This window comes from Centropristis striata, chromosome 15 (genome assembly GCF_030273125.1).
Source record: "Centropristis striata isolate RG_2023a ecotype Rhode Island chromosome 15, C.striata_1.0, whole genome shotgun sequence".
NCBI classification, from domain to species: domain Eukaryota; kingdom Metazoa; phylum Chordata; class Actinopteri; order Perciformes; family Serranidae; genus Centropristis; species Centropristis striata.
This window is the reverse complement of record NC_081531.1, coordinates 10,606,124-10,628,576: the sequence shown is the minus strand read 5'-3', so window position 1 is coordinate 10,628,576 and position 22,453 is coordinate 10,606,124. Positions and strand designations below refer to the sequence as shown.

At 38.8% G+C, this 22,453-nt stretch overlaps 2 protein-coding genes across 5 annotated transcripts in view; one reads left to right on the top strand and one right to left on the bottom strand.

The window, feature by feature from the left end:
- Positions 1-1,092: 1,092 nt before the first annotated feature.
- LOC131987020 (sodium- and chloride-dependent GABA transporter 2-like) lies at positions 1,093-14,125 on the top strand. The gene is made up of 13 exons (XM_059352172.1): positions 1,093-1,220; positions 2,034-2,174; positions 2,602-2,689; positions 2,918-3,050; positions 5,534-5,668; positions 5,763-5,866; positions 6,643-6,767; positions 7,746-7,858; positions 7,953-8,087; positions 9,579-9,681; positions 11,167-11,267; positions 11,673-11,843; positions 13,102-14,125. The coding sequence occupies exons 2-13, from the start codon at positions 2,036-2,038 to the stop codon at positions 13,219-13,221; spliced, it is 1,467 nt and encodes a 488-aa protein (XP_059208155.1). The 5' UTR covers positions 1,093-1,220; positions 2,034-2,035; the 3' UTR covers positions 13,222-14,125.
- Positions 14,126-17,936: 3,811 nt separating this feature from the next.
- The window catches only part of p4ha2 (procollagen-proline, 2-oxoglutarate 4-dioxygenase (proline 4-hydroxylase), alpha polypeptide 2), a 31,282-nt gene continuing 26,765 nt past the window's right edge, over positions 17,937-22,453 (bottom strand). For all 4 annotated transcript variants that reach the window (XM_059351923.1, XM_059351925.1, XM_059351924.1 and 1 more), the window contains 3 exons: positions 20,665-20,733; positions 19,562-19,658; positions 17,937-18,839 (listed from right to left, as the gene is read on the bottom strand). In XM_059351923.1, coding sequence (XP_059207906.1) covers positions 18,769-18,839; positions 19,562-19,658; positions 20,665-20,733 — 237 coding nt within the window. In that variant the 3' untranslated portion in view covers positions 17,937-18,768. The remainder of the gene's footprint in view (positions 18,840-19,561; positions 19,659-20,664; positions 20,734-22,453) is intronic.

Below are 22,453 nucleotides of genomic sequence, written 5' to 3'. Positions count from 1 at the left end.
GCTGATGCAGAACATTTTGAAGTGATTTTGTCGTGCACTGTGTAAGAAAGTCAGTATAAATAACTTCCAAAGCGTGAATGTTTAATGAATCACTTCTGTAGAGTTTTTACTATTTTCTTCTTCTTTTGTGCACTGGTCATTGAAACATTGTTTGCAACATAATTACACAAATATTAAATTGAAATTAAATGAAAAAGGTTAATATGAAACATATATTAATATGTGCTTAATGTACTTTACAATACTGTGTGTTGCTGAACTGTGTGGACGTTGCAGCACAAACTGGGTGAGAGGTGGTGCCACCAAACGGTCGCTCATGGAATTGTAAATGATTTCTGCAAAAAGAAAGAGTCATTATTATTACAGAGGCGTCTTCAGAATATTCAGGTGATAATTAGGCTACCTACTGATGGTTTGGGTGGATTCTGCAAAGTGAGTGTCAGCACATTTTCATGTGTCCATTCATGCAACGACATAACAAAGCAATTGTTTATTGCGCGCAATGGAAGTCTCAACTCCAGCAGACATTGTTTAACTTTGCCATCCAATGAATTAAGGCGGAGTATCGACCGATACTTGCTTTACTCACCACGCCCTTTTCTCTGATGCGCATCTATGTATGTGCAGCGTAAATAGTCTTAGCTGACACCACTCTCAGTGACAGCACTATAAGAGCACATTTTCACTTTGCTTCCCCAAACACATCTTCAACTTCACATGTGCATCACATCTCCACGCTGTGCAGTCTGTGCCCACAGAGCTGAGTTGTCTTAGCAAACTAACGGTTAAGTGACTTTGCGGTGGTAAGGATGGCCATGAACGAAAAGAATGGCACCTGCGCCGTTTCTGTGCCAAACGGACATCCACAGACGCCTAAAGAGTTGGAGGGACGGGGGTACTGGGGGCACAAAGCCGAGTACATCCTGACTGTGATGGGCGCGATCATCGGACCTGGAAATATTTGGAGGTTTCCCTACCTTTGCTACAGAAACGGCGGAGGTGAGTGATTTTTTTTTTTAAGCCACTCTCTAAGTTTGAACATTTAAATCTGGGATAGTTACTAGACACCCTATCTGTTTTTGCAGGTGTGTTCTTCATCCCATACATCTTGTTCATCATTACATGCGGAATCCCCTTATTCTTTCTTGAGACTGCCTTAGGACAATACACCACCCAGGGGAGCATCACATGCTGGAGGAGGATTTGTCCGCTTTTCCAAGGTGAAATGAATAGTTTCACTGGAATTTTCTTGTCATTGTCATATTTGTCTAGCAGCTTCTTATATTGTTCACTTCTGACTGGGGAAGCAAACGGCGCGCGTCCTTTACTTCAGTAAAACTACCAATGATTCACCGTGAAAAGTACAAGTCCTGCATTCGAAAAACTTAAGTAAAAGTACAAAGGTACCAGCATCGAAAAGTATCAAGTATCAAAAGTAGAAGAAAAAAAGTAGTAATTATACAGAAGATTACACACACACACACACACACACACACACACACACACACACACACACACTTAAACATTATGTAAGCACTTTTTATGGTTTATGTGTGGCCACTTAATATACCATCATGTGGTTTAATTTATAAGAAAGTGTAATTATATTAAATTGATTATGTTTATTTTAATGTTAAATCATCACCTGAAAAGTAACTAAAGCTGTCAGCTAAATGTAGTGAAGTAAAATATTCGTCACTTTAAAAAAGTAGAGTATATATTGCATAGTTGCATAAAATGAAAAAAAAAAACTCTAATTCTGCTCTGTATTTTTTATGTAGCTGACTGTGTTCTTGTTGTTATCTAATGTAAAAACATTAGATAACAACAAGAACAAAGTCAGCTAAGGCGTTTGTAAGGTGACCTTGAGTGACGTGAATGGAGCCATAAATAAAACATATTACTTAAGTACAATACATGCCAGCACTGCTTTTTCACTGTATCACTGTACCTGATATGTTTGGAGCATGTTTGTGATGTCTTTAATGTCCTTTGTCTTTTATTTGCACCACCCTCACTTTCTCCCCCCCCAGGCATGGGATATGCTAGTCATTTAATCATCGCATTCAGTGCCACATCCTATATCATCATCATGGCATGGGCGTTCTTTTACCTTTTCTCATCCTTCAGTGCGGAGCTGCCGTGGTCCACATGTGGACACGACTGGAACACAGGTGTGTAATAACGTATTGTCACCATGTAAACCGTGGGAACCCCAGCAAGAATGGCTGCTGCAATGCAAAAGCTAACGAGGATCTTAATAAACAAACAGCTGTGGATGAGAGCTTCAAGGAGCCTCTAGGTGTAAAATACTGTTAGTAAAATTACCAAAAAGTTCGGTATGAAGACAGAAGAAAGTTTGGATTTGATCACCAATTTCACTGCAATGTTGTTGTAAAGAAAGTTTTTATGTGTGCAAGAAACAACAACAATGACAACAGAGTCAGTCAGCCAGGAGTCTTTTGTTGCTGTTTTTAACCTAATGCAATATTTTTCATAAAAAATAAATACTTAGCATGTTATCATCTCTGTGGGATGCATGTTTACCTTAATTTGAAAATGAAAGTTTCAACATTTCTACGTTTTGTTTTCTTATGATAGAGTCATGTGTGGACTTCAGCCAATCAAATCTGAACCTCAGCATGATATCCAGAGTGAATACCACTCTCCCTGTTGTGGAGTTCTGGCAGTAAGCATGTAGTTTAACTGAATGCTAACTTTTCTGTCAATACCTTCTCTTTGTACCTCCCTCATCCTTCCCTTTTCTCAACCCTCCCTTCTTCCATTCCACTCCACTCTGCACGTTTCTTTAACCCTCCTCTGATTTTCTTGTGTTCCAGTCTCCCTATGATCCTTTTAATTTCCATTCATTTTTGCTCTCCCTCTCACCCTCCACCATTGCTCCCTTTCTGTCTAGGCGCCGGGTTTTGAAAATCTCTAGTGGTATTGAGGATGTCGGCAGTTTAAGATGGGAACTGGTCTTGTGTCTCATCCTGACCTGGGTTATCTGCTACTTTTGCATTTGGAAGGGCATCAAGTCAACAGGAAAGGTTTGTTACTTAAAGTCTGAACAACAATCATAAATGCTTCACATATTTTTTGTAGCCTCGCATCCTCAGATTCATTTGCAAATTGCATAAGTGAGGCCTGGACCCAAATGGAACAAAGTCTTTTGTTTGGCGTCTACCATGTTGTAATGGCGAAGCTGCGTCAGCATGTGGAGAAAACGGATCTTGCAGGTTAACTCACATGACTGGAGAAGCACACGGTAGCAAGCGACAAGCAGGCAGGAACGCAGGCAGGCAATGGAGCATGAGACACGATGATCTGAAGCAATGTAGAAAGCACAGAGGAGCATTAGCCACGCAAGCAAATTAGCACCAGGAAGTAGCAAAAAACACAAGATGAGCCAAGGTACGAGAAACTACCACGCTGGTGGACGAAACATTCTGGCAACAAGCAAAGTGAAGATTGAAGTTTTAATATTGTGAGGGTTGATTGCTGGATTAAGTTAAACTGTTTCTGCCTGTAAAACAAAGCCACGCCCATACACACACACACACACACACACACACACATACACACACACACACATCTTGTAACTGCATGTGCCAAGATCCTTCTAACTTTGTGTTAGCAGGAGGTGTGGGAAAAGTTACCACAGTGATTACTGGCATGTGGCTGCCAAGAATTAAAGCATCACTTTTTGATCCTTCTATTCTGGCTCTTCCTGTCATTTTGAATCAGAATTGAGCAAGCGCTGGATTGTTCAGCCAGCAATGGTTACATCAGCTTGGTTTTGTAAGACCTATCAAGTTGCTTTAATCACAGCTGGGTGTTGTGAACTCAGGCTGGGTTCTCTCCAATGGCACAATGAGTGGGATTTTTCATTTAAAAAAATAAAATAATAATATCTAGACTATCGCAAAATTAATCTCTCTCAATCATCACTTATGACCCACTAGAAGTATGTGCTGATGTCTGTATCTGCAGAGATGCCGCTTGCGCTTGGGGCGATTCTGGGCGTGTGTAGCCCCCAACCAGTGGCTGGACTCCAGGTGCCACATAGTAAACACTTATTTAAGAGGAAATAACAAAAATGTCTGACACAGCACCAAAGTACCACAGGCTGTAATGCTTTAGGTGTTGTTGAGCCAGATGTTCAGGCCAACTTATGATTATGACAAGAATATAGTCCTCAAGAGATTTGGCTGACTTTCGCTGAAATGTTTGGGTTGTGGTTAGAGTAAAGGATAAGGATTTGTAGTTTTGGATGTAACATAATCAATATAGACTCCCTACAAGTATAGCAAGGCAAGTGTGATTAATGCATCGGGCATCCAGGGTTATATGGCTGAGGTAAAGAGCCTGAGATGCTCCAGGGGGGACAGGTTGGGAAAGACAGTCCAAGTGTTGGTCAAGGGAATATGAAGGCTTAGGGATAGAGAATCTATTATATCTTTGAGGGTCCTTATAAGTCATCTAATACCAGGTAGCAAGGGTTTGGTGTGTCCTCTAACTGCAGTGCAGTAATCCAATTGGTGCAAGTTCTACATTATGATGCTACATCATAAACTATAAGATTTTCATTCATTACATTACATTACATGTCATTTAACTGACACTTTTGTCCAGAGCTACTCACAATAAGAGCATTCAACCTTGATGATATAAACTTAGACCAAAGGAACCAAGTAAGAGCATAACCTTTAGGAGCCAACTGTAACTGCTACAGGAGTGCTATATAAGTGTAACTCAATGTACTAGAGAAGAAGAGCAAAGGAAGAAGTTTTTATTTTATTTTATTTTTTACTGGTGGTGTGAGGACGTCCAATGGGAGATGTCAGCCAGACATGAAGAGATCCATGCTGCTGTCTGTATTTCAGACTAGGGAAATGAAAGGATTAGCTGGGTGTCATCGGCATAGCTGTGGTAGGAGAAGCCATGTGAGTGGACGAGAGAGCCGAGCAAGTTGGTGTAAACTGAGAAAAAGAGCGGACCAAAAACAGAGCCTTGAGGGACCCCAATAGTGAGAGGCCAGGGTTCTGGCACAGAACCCTCCCAAGTCACACGAAAGGTGCGATCCTTGAGATAGGACTTGAGTAGAGAGAGGGCAGAGCCAGACACTCCCAGGTGGTGAAAGGTGGAGATGAGGATCTGATGGTCACAGTATCGAAAGTCGCAGAAAGGTCAAGTAGGACCACCACTGATGAGAGAGAGGCAGCTTTAGCATTGTGAAGCTGTTCAGTCTCAGCGAGAAGGGCAGTCTCTGTTGAGTGGCCCATTCATAAGTTGGGAAGTGATTCCTTCAAGATCAGTGCACCCCAGGAGTGCTGACACAATAAGCTAGTTAACCGATTAGTTGATTGACAATAATTGATCAGCAACTACTTTGATAATCAGTTAGTCATTTAAGTCTATTATAAAGGAAAGATGCCAGCCATACCCAAATAATTCCAGATGTTGCTGATCTGTTACGCCACAGAATGGTGCAAGAAGTCTATAACTCTCTTTGTTTCTTTCTTTCTTTTAGGCAGCTTACTTCACAGCCACCTTTCCCTATGTTATGCTGCTGGTTTTGCTCATACGTGGTGTTACCCTACCAGGGGCAATTGACGGCATTATTTACTACCTCTACCCTGATATCGCCCGCCTTTCAGATCCCCAGGTAAGACACATGTGCATCTTTGGAGCAGAAAAGCCACATGGCTTCCTCTGCAGAATCACATACATGCACGCATGTATTTGGTTGACCTTTTCAGGTGTGGATGGATGCTGGCACTCAGATCTTCTTCTCCTATGCTATCAGCCTTGGATTCCTAACATCTCTTGGGAGTTACAACACTTACAACAATGACTGTTACAAGTAAGACCAGGCTCATCCAATAAAAATATGTTTGCCTTATTTTTATGTCACCTAAAATGTCTGTTGTATATATTTTTATATATATATGCATCCTCGATATGTGATTTTCTAACACTTCAGCATGAGCAATAGGGAATCAAGGAAGAAAGAGAAAACATAATAGCTTCAAATGTGATGTTGCTAAATTGCATACTACAATGACACTCCTTTTCTGGATGCACTGATTAATGAATTGCTATGAGGCCAGCGGAGGGATTTAAAAATGTGATTGGGCCAACCAGTTGTCATTTTTAGAAAAAAAAACATTTGGCCGATCAAGAGGTAACTTCCAGACCTATAATTGGAACCCAATGCAGAAGTTACCTAAACCTGCATTCTTTCTAATGACCAACGGGGGGCGACTCCACTGGTTGCAAAAAGAAGTCAGTTTGTGTGAAAGTCAAAAGGGAAATGATCCATGTGAGGGAAAGCTGTGGCCTCAAAATGTTACACAGCATTGAAATTATTCTAACAGGACTTATTAGGTGTGCGGATCTATTTATGTCATTTTTGTGTTAGGGCAGCCCTCCACATTGGCTGGCCAGAAAACAGAATATAAGTGAAATTTTATGCCACAAAGCCAAGAATTTATTCAGAAGTATAAAATACGTCTGATAATCACGTTTAATCAGTTCTTTTGCTGGCTATTAGCATTAACTAATTAAATTAGCATTCACTTCTGTGGCACTTTGTATCCATCAATCATATTTCTGGAACTGTATTCATTTTTCTTTCAGGGACTGCTTCTACTTGTGTTTGCTGAACAGTGCCACCAGTATTGTGGCAGGCTTCGCCATTTTCTCTGTATTGGGTTACATGACCATAGAACAAGGAGTGGATATTTCTGAAGTGGCCGAATCAGGCAAGTACTGACCCAGCTAAGTTCAACTTCATAGTGAGCAGTAGAGAAACAGACTGTTTTAATGAATTTCCTGTGCGTTGCTCATTTGAGGATCTTGGCGGTAACCCCCAACAGGTGAAAATGACTCAATGTGCCATGGCTGACAGTTGCATCCAAATATAATCCAATATTAACGCTCATGCAATTGATCCGGCTAATTTTATTAGAGCTGTACACTGTTTGTTTCTACCTGGTTTCACAAAGTGCTTCAATTACATAACATAGCAAAAGTATCTAATTTAGCCGTTTATCTGTTGCGAGTTGCGACTACAAGGTTAGTTCTAGTGCTAACCGCTAACTTGGAATGAGGTATGCTTTTCTTGTTTTTCCATTCTACTGACATTGTGTGAATATAATGTGAAATTTCTCAACAATAACTGGGTGGATTGCCATGCCATTTGGTATTCATGTCCCCTATCTGACATTAATTTACTGTACTCAAACAGGACTGAGAGGAATCATAGTTCAGGCAGACTTTATTTCTTCAGCCACCGACAGAGTGAAACCAAACAGGCTATGAAAGTTATTGTAGAAAACTAAGGGAAAAAGGAAAAAAAAAATAAAGTAAATGGAAAAAAAATAAACAACAAAGAACTACTCCAAAAGGGAGGGAAGAAAAAGCTAGGAAAAAATAAAACAAAAACAAAAAATGGCTCCTCAAGGAGGAAAACAAAAGGCTATGACCTGAAAACACAAAACACTCCAAAGGGAGGAAAACTACTCTGGTGGGAAATGAACAAAATAACATGCTCTCCTAAAAACCAGAGGCTCAACAAGACTCTATGAAAATTGTATCCTAGAAACAAAAATCACTCCAATTTTCAAAATAAAACAAGTAGTAAATTTTCACAATAAAACAAGATGAAAACCCAGGATAAGACAAAACCTCAACGCGGTGTGACATTTATGGTGTGCTTTCTTACATTCCTGCATGTGTAGGTCCAGGGTTGGCATTCATCGTCTACCCACGTGCTGTAGCCATGATGCCCATGCCTCAGGTGTGGTCGGTGTGCTTTTTCATCATGATCATTCTACTTGGATTGGACAGTCAGGTACCAGCCAGACCTCTGAATGAATAAACACAATGTAGGATCTAATGGTTGAAACAGAGCCCTGATTCTCTTTCCTCTCACTGGTTTCCTACAGTTTGTCGGCCTGGAGTGTCTGATGACATCACTGACTGATTTGTTCCCCATCTTGCGCAAAGGCTTTAGACGTGAGCTGCTTCTGCTGGCTATCTGCTGTACCTGCTGTTTGTTGGGACTCTCCCTGGTCACTGAGGTTTGTACTGTACACTCTGAGCGACAAGGTTCCTTAATTTTTTTTGTTTTTTTTACCATATTATTTAGTACACTTGATATTATATTAAACTGGTAAAATATGACAGAAAGCAAAGCATAAAAAGCATTTAATCAAAGTGACTAAAACCCAAGCTGCAACCTCCATGTCTGAAAAATGAATAAGTGCCTGAAACCTGCATTCTTTCAAATAGCCAGCAGGAGTGGACTGCATGGTTGCAAAAATAAGTCTGATTGTATAGAATTCTATAGGAAAATGGACCTACTTCAAATGAGTTTGAAGTCTCAATCGCTAGTTACATGTCTCATACAGCACGTTGTTCATTCATTCGTTAGCCTTAGCCGCTAGTCTGAGATATTGCTCCAACAGCTGACTAAATCTTTTGGATTTAGGATGTCAAAGAGTCCACTCTGGATACTCAAAGAATCTATCCTCAGGTGCAGCTGCAGCCTACTCTGCAACAATCCGACTATCGGCACTGTAATGCCTCAGAAGGTTGCCCAGTGCTAAGATGCACTGAAGACACACATTGGGCGAGAGGCAGGGTAGACCCTGGACAGGTCTCCAGACTGTCACAGTGCAGACAGCTCAAAGTTTATTTTGTAGATTATGATTTAGAGTAAAATAGACAATATGGTAGGTTAGGGCAGGGCTACTGTGATTGACAGGATGCTACCAAAGTGCACTGTGTGTTTCCCTCTTAGATCTTTGACCCTTTCCAGTGTGTCTTCAGTTAATCTCAGTTAACTGGAACACATTGCTGACCTAAAAATGCTGTTGTCAGCATTCACTTGTTACTAAAAGACACTAAGGAGTTGGCTGTTCATTTTGAATTGTGCATACATCTTCGGAACCATGCTAGCTAGCTTGCGCTAGCATTAGCCGATGACTGAGCATCCTCTTCTCCAACTTCACCATCCCGTCCAAATATGGTCACTTCTGGTTCCAAAAACACAAAGATGGCAACAGTCAAAATGCCAAACTGATGTCATAGTGACTACTGCTACTTCTTTCTAAAAACTAACAAAGTGACTCAATCCAAATAATACCTAAAGGCACAGTTTCTGAATAAAGGCTGTGCTGAGTCGTAGATTGTATTTTCTTCTGAGACCAAAATAGCTTGATGACCCCCTGGTGGTGGGCTGCAGTATAGGTTATAAATCCCACCTCTCTGTGTTAATGAAGAGACAAGAGCAGAACTAAAAGCTAAAAATAGAGGTCACATATATTTTCCCCAAAGATGGTTTCTGTTTTGTCTGGTAGTTGTTATCGCACTGATGTTTGTTCAAGTGTAAATTTTTATGATAGTTCTGACGCATCGTCCATCCTTTATACAGTCTATGGTTTTGATACTTTCACAATGTTTCTATTGAACATAGACCTGCTTTATAGCAGATATGACAAAGCTGGTTATGTTGTAAGAAAAAAACACTATTTGAAGTTGTTGAGGTTACTTCTATTCTTGTTTTTTAGGGAGGGATGTACCTGCTTCAACTCCTGGACCATCATGTCTGCAGTGGCACCACCTTGCTCCTCCTCTCCCTTCTCCAGTCTGTCAGTATTGGCTGGGTGTACGGTAAGTCACAGACCATACAGGCAGACACAAAGACTATAAAGACTATTATACAGTGGCCCTGAGAGCTGAGAGATTTGTTTAATTGCAGTGTGATTGATACGGGCTAGCGGGCTAATGCTATATATCACGGTATAACATGAAAATATATTTATCATGAAATAACCAGGCGGCAATCTCCTTGCCTGAGCATGGAAGCCACCAGGAAGTGCATAAAGCCTGCAATTCACCGAAAATTCCAGTAGGGGGTGCTAAGTTTGGCTGCAAAAGAAATCTGCCCATTCATTTCAGTGCTAAATTTGAAAACTTCTCACTTGATTTATTACCTCAGAAACATTTTTCAGGGACAACATTATGGTCTCAATCGCTAGTAAAAAATCATCTTCAAGACAATTTGATGTCAATAGTTCTAATAATGGCCCCATTTAGAAGAAAGTAGAAGATAAAGAATCGTATGATTTGGGGCGTTTCTAGCTTTGATTGACAGGTCACTGACAAGGCGAGCCGTCACAAGGAGAGAAGCAGAGTGTATCCACGGCAACGTGTCAATAAAGTTATATATAACGTTATATAGATAGAAAAGAGGACGTTTAGCGGTTTGGTCTCATAACTTTGACCCTTTCACACTATATTTTCACTTAATGACAGTTTATTTGAACGTTTTGTTCAGTAAAATGTCTTGTTCAGTGTTTGGTTGGAGTAACAGACACTCCAAGGAGTCGCTGCTCAGTTTTCTGAGGTAAGAAAGATACATTTTGTTTTTGTTTTTTTGCTAGCCAAAACTAACATCCCAGTTAATGCTCCAGTTAATGCTAACATGAATTAGCAGCGGCTTCTCGGGTTGCCGGTGTAGAGATGCGTGTAGTCAGTGAGTCAGTGTCGTCAGATCCCTCGCGCTCCGCCACAGTCCAATTATGGTCTGCTCCGCGTATCGGAAACATGATGGCGACGCAAGATGGCGATGAGTGTAACGCTGAACTCGAGGCTTCCAACGGGCAGTCCACAAACCAATGGGTGACGTCACGGTGACTACGTCCATTATTTATATACAGTCTATGGAAATAACGTGATCATTTCACGTTATAAATTAAAATGATCATTATCTTGAAATAATGTGATGACATCATATGTGTGTCCTGACATGTGCATCACTTTTAAGTGTTCTCCGGAAACACTTCTGTTGTGCTGTGCATGGTCTTTGCATCGTTTTTTCTTATTGTGTCGTGTTGTGGTCTTCGCAGCGCGTTTTGTAAATGCTGCGCTTGTGTTGTCCAGTTTTCTAAATTTTCTTGTGTTTTTTGTATTTGCATGTGTTTTCTTAAGTTGCAGCGCTGTGAGCTCTCGGGGCCACCGTACTATTATATCCATGATGAAAATCTTCAGCATGAAACTCATGTTACAACTTGTTTGAACAGGGCATGTTTTTTTGCCAATAAATTCCTCTCAAAGACGAGACTGACTGTTCTAATAACTTTCCTTTCCACACAGGTGCGGACCGTTTCTATGGCAACATCACACACATGATCGGTTATCGTCCATTCCCATGGATGAAGTACTGCTGGCTCTACATCACTCCCTCTGTCTGTTTTGTAAGGGTTCTTTCACGAATGTTTCATCACTCCTGTTTCCATTTAATGTTCAACATATGATACAAATGTGTACATTCATGAAATTAACCAAAGTGAGAATTATGGGAGCAACCACCAGCAAAGCACACAGCTCTGAAAACAGACACCTAAAAGTTGGATTTATTGTATGTATAGCACCATTTGACCGTTTAATTTGCCATCCCTTCAAGCAGAACTTTACATCCCAAACATACAACCATTACAAGTTAAAGATTATGCATTTGATAACATTATGTTCATGGTGGTATTAATATTTATGTTCTGTTTATGTTCCCTCCCTTTGTGGTTCTATATTACTTGAGGTTAGAGTTAATTAAAGTAGGTGTAACATTCAACATAAATCCACTTTGTCTCTTTTAATTACAGGGCACCTTCATCTTCTCCATCGTCAAATATTCCCCTCTGAAGTTCAGTAACAGTTATGTCTATCCACTCTGGGCGAACATCCTGGGCTGGTTTATTGCCACTGTCTCCCTCTCCCTCATCCCACTGTTCATGCTGTATAAAATACTGCATGAAAAAGGCACTCTTCGACAGGTGAGCATGATCCTTTTCTTTCACTCTCAAACTACCGTATTGTAAATTTTGTGTTTAAAAAAAAAAAAAAAGGTTTAATAAAGTTCAGTATCTGGTGAAATAATCAATTACTCACCAATGATGACCTAATCATTGCGGCCATTTTTAATGATTAGTCCGCAGCTGAAAATAGTACCAGGTAATTGCAGTATTTACAGTGCCCAGATGTTTAAATTATTAGGCAATTTAAGAGCTGATATCTAGACATTTTCCATAGTTTTCTTGATATTGATTTTGGTTATTATCAAGAAATCATGGAAAATGTCTAGATATCAGCTCTTAAATTAAACTCATATGAGCTATTTGTTGTTGTCATTATATTTGTCCAAACAAAAGTATCTTTAGTTGTACGAGGAAATAAAATGAACAGGAAATTGTAGAAAACAATGTTTTTTTTCCCAAGACTCTATACTAATCTCAGAAACTAAAACTCACAATACTAAGGATTGACTAAGAAAAAACAAATAAACAAAAAGAAAACCACTCTTATGAGGCTATACTAAGAAAACAAACAGAAAATCAATCTAGAAAAACAAAATAGCAAAGCAACAAGAACTGACAATGACATGGACAAAGCTCTGGTTCTCTGACTTGGAACAAGACGGACTGGCACAGGACGAAGAGAGACACGGACTATATATACACAAAAGGTAAGGGCACAGGTGGAAACAATCAGGGCGGAGACAGGTAATCCTAAAGGCGGGAAAACAGACAAAGGGAGAAAGTAAAATTAGGAACAATGTACACAGACAGGAAGTGGAACCAAAATAAAACAGGAAATCACAAGACAACATCGACACAAGACAGAACTGAATGAATTAACTTAACACAGTTTTCTGGACATGACACATTGTTGGTTTGGGGCTTTTCATAGGATTTTTTGAAAATAGCAAAATATGGAATATAACCATTTTAATACTATATTCCACAGATAATAATAAAATAAAATGTAAAAAAAATTAGTTTTATTTCCAAGGTTTCATGTGATAAAATACAGTTTTGATTTAGTACTCGAGGACAAATAATCTTGTAATTTCTAGGTAGGGCAATTTAATTAATTGTTCTGCCTAATTTAATGAAGGCAGAACAATTTTACTATGCGCTGTTGTCATATATGATATTTGATGATATGGAGTAATAGTGCAAAGAATTACGACTGCAATAAACAAAAAGGGGGGAAAAAAAGCTGAATTGTGTCTGTTTTTTTTTTTTTCATCAGCGAATCCAATTGCTCTGCCAGCCTGTGGTCCTCCCCTCGGATCGAAAATGTCTTCCTGCACAAATGGCTACCTGCACAGAGCTCAAACCTTTATCCGAGAATGGGGAACCCACTCAGTGAAGCTGTTCATCATGTGTAATGTTTTATTGTAGCATCATTCCAAAACATGTCTCTGTGGTTGGCTTCTTGCTGCCAGGCTACTTTGACCTAACCTTGTCCAAAGAAATTTGACAAATTTTTATTTTTAAGTATGAAAGGGGGAATACATTTTAAATATGTATTATAATCTTGGTGTAAAACAACATTTCAGGTTAAGCAGCCTGGTATAACTGTAACTTTTTAAGGATATGATTGGTGGTGGACAAAGTAAACAGCTCTATTACTTTAGTCAAGGTATAGACACTTGAATGTATGTTTTTTAACAATCCAGTTTTTTTTGTAACTTGATCAAAAATGTTGATAAATATATATTGTGTAGTGCTGCAGTATATCTGTATCTAGATATCACAAGTGGAATGTATGCACCCTATTTAGTGCTAATTACATCTTTATATAACCTTAATATACCTCTTAAAAGATCAATAAGTGCCTAAAATAGTTTAAATTATACTGGACTGTAACTGTAAGTCCTTGCATCAATATAATAACCACTTAGAGTGGACTATCAGTAAAGAACACATATTTTTCATCATCAATCACACAAGTCTGTTCACGGTTTCCAGATTTTCAGGGAGACTTTTTTCTCATTAGCATGTTAATATTGAAAGCCTTTGCATGTAGCAGCTATCTTAACCAATGGTGGAATGTAGAGTGAAGTGGCAGGACAGGACAGAGTTCACAAACATGGTTTCTCCTATAAACCTTTGGAATATTATATACAGCTGAAAAAAAGGAAGCAGGAGAAGTAGAACTGATGAGCAAATATACTCGTATCCTGTTTGTACTGATCACACAGGGTCGATACAGCATGGAGGCTTAATTTTGTGTATTTCCATCTTGAATTTGTAATAAAGTCTAACATTAATGGAACTGTTGTCCAGCTCTTTTACCCAAACATTCAGCCATGAAGTATCAGACTAACCAACATGGGCTTGCAAGGACAAAGATAGAAAGGAGAGTTCATAAAGTTAAGAGTTCATAAAGTAAAGAAATGTTCATAAAGAGTTTAAAATGACATTACCACATAATGGACATACTAGCTGTAAATAAAAACACATGCATGATGTTACATACATGATTTATTGTATTGTGCTAACCTCAGTAGCTTTGACACTTTAGCATCACATTCACTCAAAACTCCCAACCTCAATCTGGACCATCAAACAGTAGAGTCATGTCATGAGGTGGGGAGCTCTCCTTTTATTCACAACACAACATCATCAACATGTTGAGGCTTTTATAACCAATTTTGAATCTGATTTGCTTAACCATCTTCGAGCAGGACATCATAGAGCAAAACTATTACCGTACTTCCTGTTGCCAGCGGGGGGAGCTATAATAATGTGTCAATATTGACATGTAAACATGTTCAGGGCTGGACTCTCATCACGCATGAGTAATTTGGACCAGATTGGACAAAGTTTGCTGACGTAAGAGCACTTTGAGTACTTAGAGTGTGACTTTTGCGAGTCACTGAAATGTGTCAAGATGGGTGACTTCCTGTTCGTTTTCGAGTATGGATCCTTGAGACTTTTTGCAGCGTCTCCCCATTATAAACGTATGTACCAAATTTCATTTATCTACAACATTCATGTGCAAGGGGCCCAATTTTCTTGACTTTCTATAGGGAGCTACTGAGCCAATTTGCCACGCCCCTTTGCGCGACCACTAAAATATCATTAAGCCTTCAAAATATATCGATAACATGTGACGATATTGTAGGGAGCTTACGGTTTCCTTCCACAGTCCAAAGTCATGCAGCTTAGGTTAAATTGGTGACCCAAGGTTAGGGTAAACCACAAACACGTGTAGTCACCGTTGTATTCAGTGGAGGTGAGCCTGTTAGCGTATGTGACATCAACGAGATGCGGCAAAGCATCGTTGTTCAACAGAAGCTTAAGTTAGGCTTGATGAGAAAACCCCGCGGCAAATGTGTCAAAACACTGAAAAGGTTAAACAAGGTTATGCGTGTGAAATGGCTCAACATAAATTGTTCTGAAATTTAAATCACCGATACTGTAAGTGCATGTAGAGTCAACAGCAATCAATAAGCCTCGAGGAAAACCTGTCAGAGAGCGTGCCAAGACTCAAAGAGGTGTGAATATGACTGTTGTTGAAGTGATGAAACAACATTTATTTCCTTAATTATTCTTCATCAACAGCAGGAATTAAGTGACTGAACCGACATGCACCTGTCAACTCAATGTGCCTCCATGTTCAGAAAGACTTTAAAATGACAGGACTGGTTATGTGTGATGTGTGTACCACATTATGCACATACTAGCTGTAAATAAAAACACATGCATGATGGATTTATTGTATTGTGCTACCCTCAGTAGCTTTTGACACTTTAGCAGAGGTGGAAGAGTAATCAACCCCTTACTTAAGTAAAAGTACTAATACCACACTGCAGAATTACTCCACTACAAGTAAAAAGCCTGCATTCAACACTTAATTAAAAGTACAAATGTATCAGAATCAAAATGTATTTAAGTAAAATTACTTGTTATGCAGAATGGACCCACTCAGATTAATATATTCCAAAAACATTATTGGATTATAATTTTTGATGCATTTAACTACTTAATATACTGTTATGTGGTTTAATTAGTAAACATATATAATCATTTTAAATGTATCTTTTTTTTTTCATGTTAAATCTCGACCTTAAAAGTAACTAAAGCTGACAGCAAAAGTGGTGGAGTATAAAGTACAATATTTGCCCCTAAAGACTAGTTAAGTAAAAGTATAAAGTAACGTGTGGAAATACTCAAAGTAAAGAACAAAGGCCTCAAAATTGTACCAAAGTACAGTACTTGAGTACATGTACTTCGTTAGATTCCACCACTTTAGAACGCGATGCACTTTAGCATCGCGTTCACTCAGAACTCCCAACCTCAAACTGGTCCATCATACACTAGTTATGTCATGAGGTGGGGAGCTGTCTTTTAATGTTATAAATACAGATCCTCTTGCTAGCTCGTGATCTTTTAGTTTTTTTAATTTGAGAATTCAGAACCTCACAGTTTAATGTCAATGTGTAGCAAAGGAACCAGAAAGTAAAAGATATCACAAAAAGCAGGGGCAGTGTGAAGGAAATTTGGTGTTTCCGGTCATGGTGGGATATGAAGTGGGCAGCGACCTACTTGATATTCAAGACGCAAGGCCTTGTGGGAACTCAAACTGTGGGAACTTAACTCTGATAACACCATGTGAGAGAGGAATGTGTAGATAAGTCGGGTCTGTCCTGATGTGATGTACAGGGCAGGAAGGTTTGGGCCACTTTGCCTTTTGCTTAACCACAAGTCGAGTGGTGTACGGGACCATCCGGGACTGAGCGGTGTATTGGAGTATGGATGTGTTAATAAAACTATTTGGTATTAGAGCACTTAGGTCGTATAACCAGCTGCTCCTGGTCATAGTCGTGGGGACAGAGCCTTCTCTGTGGCGGCCCCAAAGCTGTGGAACAGCCGACCTCTCCAGGTCAGAGCTGCACAGTCTTTATTAAAAACATTATTAAAAACCTATTTATTCTCCTTGGCGTTCAGTCCCAGCTAGGCAAGAATCCTTGGCTTTTTACTTTTTTACCCTTTTATTTTTCTTTTCTATCTCCAACTCTTTTCTGTTCTTGTTTCTGTATTTTATTGTTTTAATATGTTATTGTTTTCATTTATAACTATTTGTGTATGATTTTATTCTATTTTAATAACTGTACAGCACTTTGGTCAACTGAGGTTGTTTTTAAATGTGCTCTATAAATAAACTTTGACTTGACTAGTATTGTGTATGTCTTGTTTGGCCAGCTCACCCATTAACTTAGTGCAGTTGTCAAATCTGCCACGACAGTAGCATCTCGCTACAGAGCTCTGCGGGGGAGATTAGCAGCCTTAACGGCCTTGACGATGGGCTGTTGTTTAGGGAGGCCAGATAAGATTGGAATTTGGGCTGTGGGTGAAAGTGTCAGCGACTTTATTTTTAATCTGTCGGCGGAGTTAGTTAAATTATGGAGCCTGGAAATGGCCCAAAACACCATCAAATAGTTAAATTTGCTCATTAAATCCAAGATGGCCGACTTCCTGTTGGTTTAAGTTATAAGTTCCTCGCCGCTGCTTGCAGTCCAAGCTCAGACCCAAGATATTTCACCAAATACCTCAATATCGATATTGTGACTTTATTGTGGGAGCTTGCAGTTTCCTTCCACAGTCCAAAGACGTGTAGCTTAGGTTAAATTGGTGACCCAAGTTTAGGGTAAACCACAACCATGTGTGTGGTCACCATTGTATTCAGAGTGGAGATGAGCCTGTTAGCGTACTCAGTGAGATGTGGCAAAGCTCAAAAGAGAAAGCCCGGGGCAATATGTCAAACCATTGAAAAGGTTGAACAAGGCTATGGGTGCGAAAAGGCTCAACATAAATTCTCAAACTCAAACCGCAGATACTGGTTATACACGTCATCGACAACAATCAATAAGCCTCGAGGAAAAACTGTCAGAGAGCGCGCCAAGACTCAAAAAAGGTGTGAACATGACGGTTATTGAAGTGGTGAAACAATATTTATTTCCTGAATTATTCATCATCAACCGCAGGGATCAAGTGGCAGCTTGTACAGTATAAACAGATTACACACTGTTTTCCCTTTTACGATGAGAAACCTCATAAAAAAGTGAAGACAACCCGTTTCAGAAAAGACACTGTTTATTGACTTGATTGTTTGCCATCTTGCAGAAAGAGCACAAAATGTAACAGTGTAATAACTTAAACACTATAAATAAAAACAGTATGGGCATGATGAGACCTGAAGGGAAATAAAACACTTGGATGTGAGTGGAGTAGGGACAGAGTATAATCTGGTAAAGATGTTAGCAATGAAGAAAGAAAAGACAATTTTGTGCAAAAGATTGAACCCAAAAGAGTAAAGTTGTTTTTCTATTCTTTGACTTTTTACCAAGTTAACCTCCCAATAGAGTCAATATCACAGCCCACAGCTTTAACTTGCATCACAGCTGTGGAAAATGTTGTAATTGTGTTGAATGTAGTATTATGTCTAGAGGTGGGTCCAACACCAAAAGCATTAATTTCTCTTTATTCATTACACATAATACTTATTTTCACTCAGTGCCTTCTTTGACTTTTTTTGGAAAGGTTTTTGTCATTCCTCTTGTATATTTTGGTGTTTTTACCAGCTAAGATATTAGCAAAATTAATAAAGGCTTCTCTGTATCACCGGAGAAGGAAGGATTTGGTAGAGGACTCGCACATTTGGATCCATCAGTAACTTCATTTTTATTTTAATGCCTCTAAGTTGGGGCGTAAATTGGGAAAAACCAAGATGGTAGAAATAGACAAGTAATTATAATAATAGTCATAATTTCCTCAAAACATTTCTTAGTCATGTAGAGAAGTTCAGGAAGAGAATAACGTGTCTCTTAGATGCATCATTGCCAGAATTAAGGCACTATTGTGGGTGTTTGTATGTGTTTCTGCAGGTTTCTTTGGTGTGGCTCAAACTTCAGTCCACTTCTGTCAGACCACAGGGTCTCCTGAACTCTTGTCCTCGCTCGTGAATCCACTTGTTTGACACTGAGAAGACAATAAAAGGAAACACATGAGGACCAAAGATTGATGAGCCCGTTAAGCCTTTGTAATAAAATAAAATAAAAACACAGTAAGACTACCACTATCAAATTTTCCTTGTCAGTAGTGATAAAATCATTGCCCCGGCAACATTTTTTGTGCTTTTCAAATTGAACATGAACATCTTAGATCTTGGCGACACACCTTTCGTGATAGATCAACACTGTTCTCATGATTACGCTGCAGTTTTTGGCAGATTTTCTTTGGTCCTATTTATCCAAGGATTATGAGGAATATTCCTGTACATAAAAACAAGCTTTCACACGTGACTAAATAATCATCCGTGTGACAAAACACCTTCTATACATACAGTCATGGAAAAAATGATTAGACCATTGTTTTCTTCAATTTCTTGTTCATTTTAATGCCTGGTACAACTAATGGTACATTTGTTGGGACAAATAATGATAACAACAAAAATAGCTCATAAGAATTTAATTTAAGAGCTGATATATAGCCATTTTCCATTGTTTGGTTGATAATAACCAAAATCATCAGATATCAGCTCACTTAAAGACCGAACTGTTTAATGATTCTTAGCTGAGAATAACAGAAATAGCAGTACAAATGTATTCACAAGGTGTCCACGTGGTTTATACTAGTGTAACCCTGAATCTAAGGAGAGAATTAATAAATGCTAAACTGTGATGATATGAACTTTGTCTTACCCCATTTACTTCCTACTAAGACGGGGCAGGCTGCGTGCCTGGTCCTATAGTCTCCCTCCCCGCTCTTGAACAGATTGTACCAGAACACTGCCGTCCCCTGTGGAGAGATGGAAAAAGTGCAAAAATGAAGGGAACATGTAATGTGAACAAGAGAGAAAGACATGCACCAGTGGCTTCGTGCTGAGTGCGTTTTTTTGCAGACTTCTGGTTCCATGACAACTATGCACTTTAACCTCCTTATTGGGTTGTAAACTAAATGACGCAACTGTACTGGGATGACACACATTAATACTGGTGTTAATACTGCCAGGACAATGCTGACATAGAGTCAACTGGCTGAACCTCATCTCCATCATCAAATTTTACGAATTTTAGCGCCTCACACGCCTCAGCCCTTCCCTGTCTCCCGCCCACTTTCCACATTTTTCAAAATTATTTAGTAGGTGGGGTTGGGCACAGACCTGGGGGTGCAGTTACACTTTTAAGCCTACTGGAATAAATTAGGGATTTTATTATTTGTAGAGTGACTGATAAACAAGAACTGAACTTAACATTTCTGGTTGTTTTCAAAGCTTCAACACAAAGCAGTTGGATACTATTCGTACAAAAACCTCTGTCCAGTAACGTGGGATACTTTATCTTGAAATTTGTTTGAGTGAGATTGAGAGAGAGAGAGGGTCCGGTAACCTGGTGCAGTTTTAGAGAAAATGTAAAACAACTGTATATGAACGAACAATTAAATTGACATTATATAAAAGTTACAAACATATGTTGTATGCTTTAAACTATGTATCTCAGACAGAAAGAAAATCAGAATCAGCCAAAATCAAAATTTGCTAAACATTTTTTCTTTGAATTAGAATTTGCAAAGAAAATTGCAACCAATACATGTCGAGACTGAAGGAGACTCATAGAAGTATAGAAACAGCTTCTTGAGAGCAACGCAAAGTCTTCACATGTTGATCTTAAAACAGCATCATCAGATTACATCCGTTTCCCGATGGGGACAAGAGCAATATAGAGTAAACACACACACACACTATGAGCTGGCACTAGTCCGAGTATTTCTTCACACACAGGAACACTCTCTCTTTTGTCCTCACCTTCCGAGGCCAGATTGCTGCTCCAAAGTCAGGGAAGACCGTGGCACCTCCTGCCTCGACATCACTCATCTGAGGAAAGACGAGAAACGTTGAAACATTGGAAACTCGCTCTGTATTTACTTTAAGAATACACACAGCAATAATCACTCAACAGTCCTCACTCAAAAGTCCGGGTAATGTAAAACCAGAGAGTTGTATGAAAATATACAGTCATGGGAAAAATTATTAGACCACCCTTTTCTTCACTTTCTTGTTCATTTAAATGCCTGATACAACTAAAGGTACATTTGTTTGGAAAAATATAATGATAAAAATAGCTCATAAGGGTTTAAGAGCTGATATCTAGACATTTTCCATGGTTTTCATGATAATAACCAAAATCATTATCTTAAGAGCTATTTTTGTTATTATCATTATATTTGTCCAGACAAATGTACCTTTAGTTGTACCAGGCATTAAAATGAACAAGAAATTGAAGAAGGGGTGGTCAAAGGTGGTCTAATAGTTTTTTCCATGAATTTATTTTACAAGGTACCAAACAATAGCCAAAAACATGTAAAAAGACTTAAAACTATATTTGACTGAATTAAACAGTTTTTTTTTCAGTTCTGTGTTTTTGGAGTGTATCTAATGGCGATGACGCACAGGAGCTTCCTTTTCATAACTCCACCCAAACCACTATGCAAGTATCTTTACCAACGGTGGCTAACGCCGATACATTTACTTATAAAGTTTGCTGAAGCTAACGTTAACCTGTGTCAGCGGTCATAGCAACGAAAGATTACAATTTCTTAAGTAATATCCTACATACCCGCTAATTCTTTAGCATTTTATAATCCTAAAAATAAGCTGTTATTGTCTACAAGGACCCCCGTGCCGAAGACATCAGGTCTGTGCACAGAGACCCGACATAAAGCAGATCTCTTCACTGCAGAACACCCAGACAGAAACACAAGATTTATTCTCTGTAGTTCGTCAGGCACTGGATAAGTTGGATATCAGATATCAGGTTTCAGCGCCTTCAGAGCAGAGAATACTTCTCATTTTTTCACTATTTTTGAACCAATTTTTTTACACTGATTTGCAATTTTTTTTCTGATTCAAATTAGGCTGGCTGTTTAATAACACATTTTTTTTGTGTTTTGTGTTTTTTGTGTATGTCTGATTACATATGAATTTTGCTTTACCCGGACTTTAAAGGATGCATCTTTTTTTTTTTTTTTAGAAACATATCTATGTTTGGGGCTTTGCAAAACACTGTTTACACTTGTATTACTTTTTAAAAGCAACATAAAATGTCAGCATACAAAGCACATGCTCCTCTTAAGATATACGTTGCTTTTAAGTAACACAAATGTGACTATAGTGCAAATTATATCCTTTTGATCAGTTTTAACTGACAAATGTAATGTTATGGTTTCATGTCATTTCATTAAAAATAAATATATACATTTTTGATTGATGAGTGGCATTATGTGATTAAAAAAAATGTTCTGCAAGATATAATATGCACAAAATCACAAGTCAAACATCTTTACACAACAATGGAGTGAAAGAAAGCTACTATATGGACTACAGTAAGGAAAGACGAGAAGGAAACGTAAGGGGAAAGAGAATATGGTCCTTCTTCAGGCTCACCCACTCATTGATCTGCACATTGTCTTCCTGCGGTTTGACAAGAAAATCAATATCTTGCTCCTCAGCTGTGTGACGATCAATAGCGTTTCACAATACATGTATTTCTCCACGAGTCATGTTTGTTGACCTGAAGTGGTTTATTATTTAAACT